The 14,473-nt window shown below is 38.5% G+C and overlaps 1 protein-coding gene and 1 pseudogene across 1 annotated transcript in view; one reads left to right on the plus strand and one right to left on the minus strand.

Annotated features, from left to right (window-relative positions):
- kcnk5a (potassium channel, subfamily K, member 5a) overlaps positions 1-14,473 on the minus strand; it is a 74,420-nt gene that overhangs the window by 4,732 nt on the left and 55,215 nt on the right. The window contains exons 2-4 of the mRNA XM_089120089.1: positions 9,394-9,505; positions 8,938-9,104; positions 8,613-8,781 (exon numbers count right to left, since the gene is read on the minus strand). Of these exons, the coding sequence (XP_088976215.1) occupies positions 8,613-8,781; positions 8,938-9,104; positions 9,394-9,505 (448 nt within the window). The remainder of the gene's footprint in view (positions 1-8,612; positions 8,782-8,937; positions 9,105-9,393; positions 9,506-14,473) is intronic.
- Positions 358-6,773, plus strand: LOC148973473 (uncharacterized; annotated as a pseudogene).

A 14,473-nucleotide genomic window follows, 5' to 3' on the forward strand; every position in this document is an offset into this window, starting at 1 on the left:
GAGAAAAATAAGTATTTGAACACCCTGCTATTTTGCAAGTTCTCCCACTTAGAAATCATGGAGGACATTGTCATCATAGGTGCATGTCCACTGAGAGAGACATAATCTTAACAAAAAAATCCAGACATCACAATATATGACTTTTTAACTATTTATTTGTATGATACAGCTGCAAATAAGTATTTGAACACCTGTCTATCAGCTAGAATTCTGACCCTCAAAGACCTGTTAGTCTGCCTTTAAAATGTCCACCTCCACTCCATTTATTATCTTAAATTAGATGCACCTGTTTGAGGTCATTAGCTGCATAAAGACACCTGTCCACCCCATTCAATCAATAAGAATCCAACTACTAACATGGCCAAGACCAAAGAGATGTCCAAAGACACTCAAGACAAAATTGTACACCTCCACAAGGCTGGAAAGGGCAACGGGGAAATTGCCAAGCAGCTTGGTGAAAGAGCAATCCGTGTTCCACTGGAGCAATCATTAGAAAATGGAAGAAGCTAAACATGACTGTCAATCTCCCTCGGACTTGGGCTACATGCAAGATCTCACCTCGTGGGGTCTCAATGATCCTAAGAAAAGTGAGAAATCAGCCCAGAACTACACAGGAGGAGCTGGTCAATGACCTGAAAAGAACTGGGACCACCGTTTCCAAGGTTACTGTTGGTAATACACTAAGACGTCATGGTTTGAAATCATACATGGCACGGAAGGTTCCCCTGCTTAAACCAGCACGTCAAGGCCCGTCTTAAGTTTGCCAATGACCATTTGGATGATCCAGAGGAGTCATGGGAGAAAGTCATGTTGAGATGAGACCAAAATAGAACTTTTTGGTCATAATTCCACTCACCGTGTTTGGAGAAAGAAGAATGATGAGTACCATCACAAGAACACCATCCCTACTGTGAAGCATGGGGGTGGTAGCATCATGCTTTGGGGGTGTTTTTCTGCACATGGGACAGGGCGACGACTGCACTGTAGATGTCATGGAGAAGATGACCGGGACCATGTATTGCGAGATTTTGGGGAACAACCTCCTTCCCTCAGTTAGAGCATTGAAGATAGGTCGAGTCTGGGTCTTCCAACATGACAATGACCCGAAGCAGACAGCCAGGATAACCAAGGAGTGGCTCTGTTAGAAGCATATGAAGGTTCTTGCATGGCCTAGCCAGTCTCCAGTCCTAAACCCAATAGAGAATCTTTGGAGGGAGCTCAAACTCTTTGTTTCTCAACGACAGCCGAGAAACCCGACTGATCTAAAAAAGAGATCTGTGTGGAGGAGTGGGCCAAAATCCCTCCTGCAGTGTGTGCAAACCTGGTGAAGAACTACAGGAAACGTTTGACCTCTGTAACTGCAAACAAAGGCTACTTATACCAAAGATTAACACTGATTTTCTCAGGTGTTCAAATACTTATTTGCAGCTGTATCATACAAATAAATAGTTTTAAAAAAATCATACATTGTGATTCTGGATTTTTTTTAGATGTCTCTCACAGTGGACATGCACCTACGATGACAATTTCAGACTCCTCCATAATTTCTAAGTGGGATAACTTGCAAAATAGCAGGGTGTTCAAATACTTATTTTCCTCACTGTACTGATCATGCAGTGCTTCGTAAACAAACATTACCTTGTATTGTATTTTACAGGTAGCCAATGAAGAGATATTAACACAGGTGTTATATGATCCCTTTTCCTGGGATTAGTTAAAAGTCTTGCTGCAGCATTTTGGGCATACCGAAGTGCCACCAAGTCTTCACTTATGCCTAAATATAAAGCATTACAATAATCCAGCCATGTGGAAATGAAAGCATGCACAACAGTCTCCAAATCCTGGCTTCAAAGAATATGTTTCAGTAGACAATTTTCACAACTTTAAATTTTCACAGCTTAGACTCTGTTTAAATGACAATCAAAACGGAGATCAGAATAGAAAATTACTCCCAAGTTTATTACATAAATCTGCATTTTACTAGACAGTAGTCCATAACTCTCAGTCAGTCCTTTTGGACTGACTGAGATGTTTGGTGATGTTTGGGCTGTTTATTCCCAAACAAAATAAACTCAGTAATTATCCTTATTTAGTTGTAGGATGTAATGACTTGCAAACACCCCTTCACCCCAGTCAAACACTTATGAAAATGAATAAAGAATATACAGTCAAACTATAAAGGAAAGTACTAAAGTTTGACCCTTAGGGGCAGCATATAGAACAGAGTTGGGAGCCCCCAAGAGATAGTTGCTGATGCAGAAACATAGTTTCCAATCTTAACTGAGCATGTCCTGTCCTGCAGATAAGAGAACCATTCAAGGGCCACACCCTTGATACCTACACAATATCTAAGGCTTTCTATTTAAAAAAGAAAAAAAGAAAAAGGATTCATGTTGTTGCTCAACATTAAAGCAACACCTTTCCTGGAGGCAATACAAAAAATTATTAGCAACCTCCAATAAAGCTGACTCTGTGCTATGTTTAGTCCTAAAATATCCATAACATTATTTCCAGTAATAAAAAAACTTGAACGTCTTTCTCTAAGATTTTATTTATAAAAGGAAGTTTTGAAATAGACCTGACATTTTTAAAAACCTGTGGATCCAGGATCGTCTTTTGTAAATTGTTTCAACAATGTCATGCTTCCCAAATGATGGCACAGTACCATAAGATAAAAGGATATTAAAATACTAGGACTAATAATGTCAACGACCCCCTAAAGTAGTCACGAAGAAAGCACTTCATAGAGTGAGTTAGTTGGCTTTAAAAGCAATGGGCCCTATCTTGCACCCGGCGAGATGACTTTGCACACGACGCATTTATCATTCCTATTTGGCACCCGCGCAAAGCGGGCTTTTACCTCCACAGAAGCACGTCGGTAAATAGGAACTTGCACTCCCTGGGCGGGTCGGCGCAAAAAAGGAGCCGTGTTTCTGCGCAAACATTCTCTAGTGCTATTTTGCAGTTCCAGAAAACATTTGCGCCACTGAACAGAAAAAACCTGGTCTAAAGTCAGTAGCGCATTGTGCGTACATTCAGATGCTATTAAGCGTGCATGCTTGGCCATAATACACAATGTGAACAACGCACATACAATGTAGATGATTCTCTCATCTACACAGATGCATTTAACTTTTTGCAAATGATACATTATTATAAGGAAAAATATTAAAACACGAGAGTGTTGTGTCATGACAAATTGTTGTGTCCATGACGATGGGAAAAATAGGAATAAAGCTTACACATTTACCCAAATGATTATATGCATGTTTAACCGAAGCTAATTTGGCTGGATTTGTCCCATCCCCAATGTCACTTCTCTTTCTTTTACGGCCCTGACGAGAACATCGATCTCCTCGGCTGTGAACCGATTGTGTAGCGCACCTGGTCATTTATCCCACCGGTTAAATGCAACAGCGCCCAAGACCTGCCAACAAAGTTACTTGGGCTTCGCGCTTGATACTTGCGTTTCAGATCGTTAAAATAGGGCCCTATATGTCTTTTAAATGAGCTCAGGAAATCAATTCAAATTTACTCAAGCAAGTGAAGGATTCATTGCTTCAACTACAACGTTCCCTGGCGAAATATTCAACCTTATAAGGTCAACCTTGGTCAAAAACCTTTTAAAAAACTAATAAATCCTTGCACAGGGAAGAGAAGATGGATGGACTTTGTACCTTATATGGTTGCAATTTGCAAACAATGCCTGGGTTATTTACATTTTGTGGTATAATTTGCAGAAAAATGAAAATCTAGCAGCTCTAAAAACATTTTACGAATAGAAAATTATATGATTTGTCTAACCCCTAGTGATGGGTAGGTTTAGGGGCAGGGTCAGGGGTAGGTAATTCGTGCAGATTCATATGAATTGGGCAACTCGTAAAATATGTATACGATTTAGCAAGAATCATACGAATGTGTACGAGTGAGGTCGTATGAATTTGTACAAATTAGCCACCTCTTAAAATATGTACGAATTGCCATGAGATCGAGTCGGTAATATATTTCTTAAAGTCAAATTGAACCCAATAAACACCTGATCCAAAATAGCTGTTTCCTCAACCCAAATGTTTTCAATCTTTATTTCCAAAGAAAACACAAAATCAAGCATATGACCATGATTATGTATTGGTCCAAAAACACACTGAGATGAAATTAAAAGAATCAACCAAAATTCTAAAAATTCTTGGGTCATAGACTTACAAGGACAGTAAACATGGATATTAAATCACCCAGAATCAAAATCCTATCAGCAGAGCAGATGGAACAACCACAGATAACTCCTAATTTTTTTTTCTCCTGCATTTTTTTGTTGCATCAAGAGGCATATACATCAGGGTAAAAGCACTTAAGGGAAGGTCAATCTTCATTAATTAAACTTCAAAACTTTTGAAACTTTCAACGGGCAATAACTTGCACTTAATCATATTATTAAAAATTGCCGCCAAACCTCCACCTCGACAAGTTGTCTTGTCCTCAAGGTACTTAAAATACACCTGGGGATAAGAGTTCAACAAGAGAGCTCATATCAGCACCAAGTCTCAGTAGTAAAAAGAAAGTCCAATCCATGTGTTACATAAAAGCCATTAATAAATGTTTTAACAACTGAGCGTGCATTTATCAAGGCCATATGCACTGTAGTCGACTCAAAGAAATGAAACTTAGCTATATATTGACCCAATTTGTCTCACAGAACAGAGATTTGAGTGAACCACTCCATGTTTGGTCCCTATCAACATTGTCCAAGACATTGGTGACAGGGAAAATGGATATAAACCCATGACTCCGTCCCTGATCTTACTCCACTGGACAGGTTCCTCAATTTCTTAAGTTTCTTATCTGCCTCGTCTCAGCACATCTGCCTCATCTTTACATGATAAACTTTCATCAGTGCCTGAAACATGCAAACAACTTCATATTCAAATCGCGGTTCCATATGTCCATTGCTGGGGGTCAAATACTAACTACAAGACCATTTTCTGTGTTACTTCAAATTTACTGATACACGTGTGGCTTTTCTCTACAACTACAAATTGACCAGTCACAGGGTGCTCAGTTGTTTTGCTCCAATAACACCTTCATATTTTGCATATCCGAATTGGATGTATGCAAATATAACAAAGGGACATAACTGAACATTGCCAGAGCAAAGATCTTTACTTAATTCATAAAGAAAAGCTATTAATCTGCTACATTTCTCAGTCCTTTATGTTAAAGGTAAGGTAGGTAAGATTTCTTTATAATGTGAGGGGTAAAAAAAAAAAAAAAAAAAAAAAACGAGAGAGAGAGCATTCAATCTCAAACATTATTAATTTATTTAAAATAAAAAAAAATTCAATGATAGTTAATGGTGCCCAAGACTATCAGTCTCAATGTCCTACTATGCATTGTGTCCCACTGAAAATAAAGTCATATTTTTTTTGTAAAAATTATGTGCATACTTCAGTTTTATTCTTTAGTCAACCATTTATTTTAATTTGTAACTAACAGACTAGTTATATTAACCTTTCAATTATTTTCTGAATGCATTAGCAATTTATTCTTATATTATTATACTATTATTAAGATTTATATAAAGAAGTATTATGTAAGATGACCCCATTTTTTCCAGATGTATTTTACAGAAAAGAAACATTCTTAATATCAATTTCTGATAATCCCAGGTTGCTTTGGTCACAGGTTGACACAGGAGGCTATGATTTCACATGGCATGGCCACGACATAAAGGTTAATGACTTCACATCGCATGGCCACGTTCTCAAGAGTTACTTCTGTATGTCGTGGACACGACAAATCTAGGTGAATTGAACATGTCCCTTCTTGGTCACCGCATTATTATTATTATTTTTTATCTCTGTAAGTGCAATTTTTAACTACCCTGTATCTGTGTTTTAGTAAAATATTCAAATGTAATTACTTAAAGGCATTGTAGGTAGGAATTTTATAAAAAAAAAAACGTTTTTTTTTTCCAAATTTGTTTAAACTTTCTCTATATATCAATGCATAATTAAAATGTAAGTACTCTGAAAAAGAAAGTATAATCATATAAATCGAGTGTCTGTAGACCTCTCACGACTGTTTTATAGACAGCTCATTATTTCCATTCACTCCACCTCCCTTCTGGGCTCCTTCCAAGGCCACGCCCCCAAACCACATGAACACGCGACTCCGACAGCTTATTTAACTCAGCAGAAGACGCATTATTTACCTCAGCATGTTTATGATCGGCGTTGACTTAACGTTATTACTGTATATATAAATATGTGACCTACCCCAACCCCGTCCCTAAACCTACCTGTCACTGGGGTTAATAGCATTTATGAGTCTTCCCCTACCATCCTAGGAAAAAAAAATATCGCTTCCCAGATGTAGATCTACATTTTGCTTCGTTTCGCTCGGACATTTAACGGCGTGTACATACACGAGGAATCACTCGGACTTTAATAGCGTAATGGCGTAGACATACACGCACACACACGGATACACACGGATAGCTCAAAATGCATATAGATAACCCACCACTTGACTTGAAAGTGCCGTGTATGTTTACGCAAAAGTCATGATGTCATGTTACCGCATCGTCAGCTCAAGGACAGATCCGGGTCGAGGGCGAAGCAGAGGAGGTCGTGCAAGAGGCCGTGCAACTAGGGTCCGAGGAAGAAGAGGCCGAGGACGGGGTGGTCGAAGTGCAGGGCAAGGAGCACTTCTTGGACAAGAGGACCTGTGTCGAGTTTTGCATCTTCAAGCTCAAACAAGGGCATGTGAACAGGTAGGATCTGGATACGCGCAAGTGGGCAGGTCCTGTGTGGCAAAAGGGTGGTTGCCATGGTTGCGAGAGAGTGTCAGTCGCCTAAGCCAATCCTTTGTTTCGTCCCGGTTGGAAATAATGTGCTGTGTTTAGTGCAGATTAAACGGTCTAGAGTCACTCGATTTTTAGAATCTTTTTATCAGATTTATTATGCATTGATATATATATATATATATATATATATATATATATATATATATGGAAATTCTGTGTGTACGCTGATGGGTGCGATTGCCGAAGTGACGGAGAGATAAAGCTTTGCCGGGGGTGTTGCGTTGCTTGGAGCCACATAAGCCAGTTTGATTCGCCTGCTTCAGTGACGGGAGATCCGAGTTACCTGAAGGACTCTGCTGGAAATTTTGTGTGTACGCTGCTGGGTGCGATTGCCGAAATGACGGAGAGATAAAGCTCTGCCGGGGGTGTTGCGTTGCCTGGAGCCACATAAGCCAGTTTGATTCGCCTGCTTCAGGTAACTTACTGTTCTTGTTGCCCATCGCTTTTAACCTCACGCCAAAGCCTTCGAACTCTTCTCCATACTTTTTAACTTCATGAAAAACCCTCATTGTCCCGGCCAGAGATTCCCGGCCATTGCACAGACTGTTTCACGTGGAAATTGTACGCACGCACACACATACACGCGCCGAAAACGCACGCGCATACACCAAATACCTAACTGTATTTGTTTATTTTTTTTCTTTGTATTGTTTATTGCATTTTTTTGTTGTTGTTGATTAAGTGGAACATGAAAGACTGAGGAATTGTGGACACTTGTGATTCAATGACTTTGACTTCTCTTTGAGTGAAAATCTGAATGTGAACTTAAAATTGTTCCATTGGTTTTGTCATGTGGAAAAAAATAATAATACAAACTCTGTGAAAATTGAATTGTGGGCATCGGTTTATTATTATTATTTTTTTTTTGTATGCAACAGTGGTTAGAGCTCTCCAGCATATATATATATATATATATATATATATATATATATATATATATATATATATATATATATATTTTGTTTTTTTGTGACAAGTTGATCTTGTCTGGCGCCCGAATAATTTTAAACCAACCTAGGTTAATTGAAAACCCATACTGGTTTGGTAAAGCCACCGTTACAATATATATATAGAAATTAAAGTTTAAAAAAGTTTTTTTATAAAATTCTTACCTACAATACATTTAATACAAATCAATCAGAATACTATAGTCTTTTACCTATTAAATTTTGATCAGCGTCAACAAAAGCCATCTTTACATTACCAAGGTGGCATAGAAGCTGCATATGACATACTGACTTGCTCAAAGGTGGCATAAATCTATTTACACAACAATTATATTATGAGATTATGTAGGCTATTTAAAATTACATTAAAGTATATAAATCAGGGATAGGCAACTTCTGTCCTCAATGGCCACTGTTCTGAATTTATCTCCAACCCTGATAAAAACTAGTGATCCTTTCAGAAGTTGCCATCCCTGATTTATATTTTATTATGTATGTATGCATGCATGTATAAATATATAATTACAACTACAACTGGATCTCACTACGATAGATAGATGGATGGATGGATGGATGGATGGATGGATGGATGGATGGATGGATGGATGGATGGATGGATGGATGGATGGATGGATGGATGGATGGATGGATGGATGGATGGATGGATGGATGGATGGATAGATAGATAGATAGATAGATAGATAGATAGATAGATAGATAGATAGATAGAGCCAACTTAAGTCACTATTAATTTTCTCAAATGATCTATGATAACAAGGAGTTTTAACAACCAAGACACCCACCTGCTACAAGATCACCGAAACCAATAGTTGTCAAAGTGACAAAAGAAAAATACAAGCCCTCGATATAGGTCCAGCCTTCTTGAGACATGAATACAAATGGAGGAATCAGCAAATGGACCAGCACACCCCATAACAGAAAGACAGCTGTGCAGGTAAACTGTGTTTTCCGCTTTGAGAAGCCAAAAAAACAACAACAAAAACAACAACCTTATAACACAAAAATAGATTTTCAAAATGCAGTTAGAAGTTCTAGCAATTTTTGTTAGTTATTTATTATAGTGATAATCATTTTTACAATACAATACAGTGTGTGTTTGCTCCTTACCAATGTTACTCCTTTCTTAGTAAGATATTTCCCAAGGTGTTTAGCTCTTCCACCAAAAAACTTTCCAAGCTCACTGATCCAGGTGAAACACAGCGGCACTCCAAAAAGACCATAAAATATACAGAAAACCCTCCCTGGAGGCGTTTTTGGCGCAATATTTCCATAACCTGCAGAAATAAATTTTTGGGGGGTGAAAATGGATTGCAGTTTATTGTGAATGCCATTCCTTTAGTATTACGCAAACAATCAAAAAACAGTACCCTTGTTTGTAAGGAGGACATACCAGAATGGCTCTAAATTATGGGAAATAATAATAATAACTCTTCATTATTATAAGTTATTTTTGTGTTAAAGACAGTAGCATAAATAAATTCACTGCATGTTTTTTTTTTTTTTTTTTTTTTTTTTTTAATTTTTATTTCTCCAAGATACTGCTTCAATGGACCAGATCCTTACCTATAGTTGTGATAATTGTAGCTGCAAAGATGACTGCATTGGGCCAGTTCCAGTTGTTGAAGGCTTTGTCCCCTGTTATGGTGACGCCTTGTCCTGCAGCATCAGACACCACCTATTTAAAAATTAAACCAACTGATGAAAACAGCCACACATTTCAATTTGAACACAGTGTGACATCAAGATAGTCTATTTTCTAGAGAAGCATGTAACTGAGTCACTCTGAGATAAGACCTTATATCCTCTCATGCAAATTAAATTATCAACAGCCCTCTGAGAATGCTGATGAGCCTGCTTCTCTAGGACATGAGTGGGCCATACCTCTAAAGTTTCTCAACGATGGATCTGAGATCAGACCATGCTAAGATATCATAGAAGTCTAGTGAACGAGGCTTAATACATCCCCTGAAATCACAGATAAAATAATCGGTTCAGTGCAATTTTTATAAAAAAAAAAAGCTCACTTAAACAAGAGTTTCCTCTCTCCTCTGGGACCTTCCATGAAATAAAATTATTATTCGAGAATTAGAGAATAAACATTTATACAGCTTTGATCTGACAACTTAGTAGGTTTGCCTTGTTGCATGTCCTTGTTTGTTCTTAGCAAGACATTTTTCTGCTTCCACACAGATGGATAAGATTCTCTGAAGTCAAGTCACCTTCATTTATAAACCGCTTTTAACAGTATGGATTGTTTCATTGCAGCTTTACAGTTATAATAGAAATTACCGTTGTTACCGAATTACCGAAATTACTTCCGTTGCAAAGATCATTAGTTATTAAATTAGGAGCCGCTAACACGACACTGTTCTAACAGAAAAACTCTTAACGCGCTCTGGACGCCCATCCGCCCATCCTGGTCTCTCGAGAATGCACTCTCTGAAATAGGTTTGAAGGTGCAAACGATTATCCGTTATCTCTGCACAAACCTCAAAAACGCAAACCCGTGAAAACGCAGACGGCACGCACATGCGCATCACATGTTCAGTCCATAGGTATTCGCGTTTTAATATACAGTATATTTGCACAGGCGTGTAGTCCTTCACAAATCAACCCTCAACAAACTAGTTGGTCTTAAAAATGTCTGGTCTTAATTAATAATAAAGACATTTTTGTAGCGTCTGCATTTTATCTACAGAGGTAAAGGGAGGGACTAGTTGCGTCAGAAAGCAATGTGTCAAAAAAATCGTATTCACAATATTTCAAACAAGCCTGCTGTGCTTTTAATTGTGGGCGGCATTTCTGGCAGTACCTCAGTCCTCATTTGGATATCTCTTTAGAATGTGCTATGTTACACCGGATGTAAGAAGTGCGACAAGATGCATCAGAAGCCAATAGAACGCACTATAGCAATTTTGTCTACACTGGATGAACTGTCGCCAGTAAACTGATGCCCTGTTTGCTAATGAACAAATGTTTTTTTTTAAATGTGCTTTTTTCCAGTGCAGACAGCCTCAAGCTGCCATTATCGATGTAGCTTTTAAATATATAAAAACTGTATGCAGTCGTGGGGGGCACATTAACTTGATTCCCAAATAGAATTCAATGTCTAGAAAAGCATTAATCTCTTCCAACATTTTGTGAGAGCTCTTTAGTTCATATCAACACTAGACAGACAATCTCCCTGTGAACACAAATCCATATCATGTAGAGATGGCATCTCATCTGACAATGCTACATCCATGACACTCTTACTTTGTTGGCAGATCAACTCCAACTGCTCCTTTTTCACCACACCCTTTCCACTTAAACCACCCGGTGAATTACCACTTATACTTGGAACAGAATGCATTCCATACACATCAATTTTTTCCTAAAGCCAGAAACTGTCATTGTTGTTTTCCCCTCATTTTCTAATTGAATATTCACAGATGCATATACACAGACTTCTGACATTCTTACCTCAGAAGTAGGTTCAAGTTTAGATGTAGCGCTAATCTCTAATCCTAAAAGCAATGCCTTTATGCAGGCAAGGGTGCAGTTTATGCCTAACATCAAAGCATTCAAAACACTTCAAGCTACCGGTTGTTGCGTAGATCATGTATGTTTTTAGGGTAACCCCAGAGAGATCACTTGAAAGAACTATACATTTAGTTCTACAAGGCCACTATACATTTCACTACAAGGCCACATATAATCAACTAATTGACAAAATGCTGCGCTTTCAAAGAAACCACGTCAGCCTTGATCATGTGAGAGGCAGATCAAATATTTTCATGGCCTATCACCTCCCCTGTCAAACAAGCAAGTTCTCCACTGTTATCAGCAGTTACACACTTAAAGCCACTGCGCAAGGACAATGTCTCTGCCTCCACACCCAACTCGCCTACCAGCCAACAGAAACCAAAATTCAACACTATAAAATTCATGCAGGGTAAAAATGAAAAGGAAAACAAAAGTGTACTATGTTTCTACTGAAAAAGGTCATTGAGCTTTTCATTTGTAAAAAGTATTTTATTAATAAAGTCGCAGGCCAGCACTGACAAGTTCCTGTTCGCAATAATGTTTCTGTGTGTGTGTGTGTGTGTGTGTGCATTTGTGGGCGAGTGATAGAAATAGAGTGCTTTCAATAATTAATAAAAGGTAATATAGTTGGAAAAACTATTTATTGTTTGCCTGGTCAGTGTCATTGTGGATTTAGGTTATTTTCCTGTTGTAGGCTGTAAGGACCTTTGAAATATTGCCAAATTCACACAGAAACAGAACACAGTACTGTACACAGTACAATCCCTTATCCAAGTCCTTAATATGGTTATGTTCACACACATTACATAGTTCTGGCATGAAACTCTGAATGGTACAGGCTGATAGGTCTAGAACTTATCAACGTAGCACAGCTGTTTGATTGCTGTTGGATCAGAGGTCAATGAGCTTGCTGTCCAAGCATTCAAATACTTGCCATTGTTTGCTGTTACAGTCTGACTAGAGTCTTACTATGCTTTCAGAAACGCTCCACTTGTATATTTCTGCCACAGTGTTAATTCATTTATGTTACATGTACAGCAGCATGTCTTACAGCATGTAGTCTTACAGCAATGTCTGTAAAGGCATTCGCAGAAGCAAGTCTTGGTACTTGCTCAGCAACAACAGCGTAGCAGATCTCAAGATCAAATACATTAACATTGCCATATCCATTACCATGCCAATGAATCTCTAGTACCAAACCAATCTCCCGAGAGTTGTCATGACAGAAATACAATTTTTCAAGGGAGTGATGACAACATTGTATAACCAAAGCCATATCCGTAAATTTTCAGTAACCACTATCACATTCTTTGAAAAAAAACTATGTGAACAGAACCAGACTACAGTTGTTTGTCACATCATACAGGGCGAGAGTCACTCTGCGCTGCACAATTGCGTTTCTACCGTGTATTGGGGTTTTTTCCATGTGTGGTTTCAGTAACTTATCGGCGATGGAGATATGAGCTGTGTCATCTAATGATTTTAGGTGTAGCCACTGTTCTCCACGGAGGCTGTTCCAGTCAGTATTGCATTCTGCGTGTGACTCAAATCAAATGCTCTGCTCTCCACCCAGATATAAAAGCTGCTGTCGGTTAATAAAGATTTGACGGATGAACTCATTTAGACTCTTGTCATGCCAAAAGAGATACGATTATTCAAGACTGTAAGTTGCTGTTGGAAAGGGATATTTCAAGGCTCACACCTGTGAGCAAATACTCCAAGTCTAAAAGATTGGATAAGAGACCAATGGGAGTACACTGGGTTTTTTGGACAGGAACTAAAACAGAGGGTTTCAGGCAGGGAATAAAAAAAGGTTCTGTAGCAATGTACAGTATTTAGCACTATAAGGAAAATATTTCATAATAATATTTTATTTCATAAAAATATTTCAAAATAGTTAATAAAAAAATTATAACTTTTAGAGCCCGAGCACCGATGGTGAGAGGACCCTCTTGGAATTGCTCTGTTTATTAGGGCCCAAGCCCTGAAAGGGCGAAGGCCCTATTGTTTTCCTTAGGATTATTAGGGCCCAAGCCCTGAAAGGGCGCAGAGCCCTATTGTTTTCCTTGGGATTATTTTTCTTTTTTTTTTCTCTTTTATTTTTCTACCGACTATTCGGGCACTTTTGGGGCCCTTGACATGCTCAAAAACTCTTGAAACTTTGCATACGGGTCAGAACCTGCGGCCACTAGGGTCGGGCTGAAGATGGTACCCGGGCGTGGCAGGGGGGCTCGACAGCGCCCCCTGAAACTTGGTCCATAAATCAAACACGCTTGCATGCAATAATATATGAAACTCGGTACACATGTAGATCTCATCGTTTCATATATACTTCATACTCTTACTTTTTACCCCAGCCCAACAGGAAGTCGGCTATTGAGTGTTGTTTGTAAAACGCTTGCAATGGAATATGAAATACTCCTCCTAGAGCTCTGATCCAAATTCACTGAAACTCGGTCAGCATGAAGTCAAGACGATGAAGGATGAAAGTTTGCGAGGGGATTTTTGATATCTCAAACTCGAACGGTTTGGCCGTGGCGAGGAAACAAAATTATGGCGAGAAACATGAAACAGGAAGTGTGTTATAACTTCTGCATACATTAACTGATCTTGATGAAACTTCAGCAGTGTGTTCTTTGTAAGAGGCCGATCACATGGATGCGACTATTGTGAGTCAAATATATAGCGCCACCAACTGGCAGCAGGAAGTGTTTCACTTTCAAAATGCTTTGAAATCACACTCTTACTTTTACCCAATTTGCTTCAAACTTCATGTGTATAATGTAAACACACGCCAGATAAAGACCTGTGAAAGCATTATTTAATATCTAAGATAATGTTGCCATAGCAACGAATCAAACTTTAACACTTCGGGGTCGCCGATCACGCCGGCGTGATCAAGTTACATGTCCAGTTTAAGACGTCGAAGCATAAAAACAAAGTCACGTTGAGTGCTGCCGTCCACTTCTGTCGAAAGTGCTGACTTGAAACTCTATTTTACTTTTTGTTTTGTGTTGATAGACCAAGTAAGAACGGAGATATGATAATTTAAACTTTATATGAAAAAATGTACGCATATATTGACACGTTCGTAAAAGAATGCAAGATGAGATTTGAC

Source organism: Pimephales promelas, chromosome 15 (genome assembly GCF_988280905.1).
Source record: "Pimephales promelas chromosome 15, fPimPro1.hap1.1, whole genome shotgun sequence".
Lineage (NCBI taxonomy): Eukaryota > Metazoa > Chordata > Actinopteri > Cypriniformes > Leuciscidae > Pimephales > Pimephales promelas.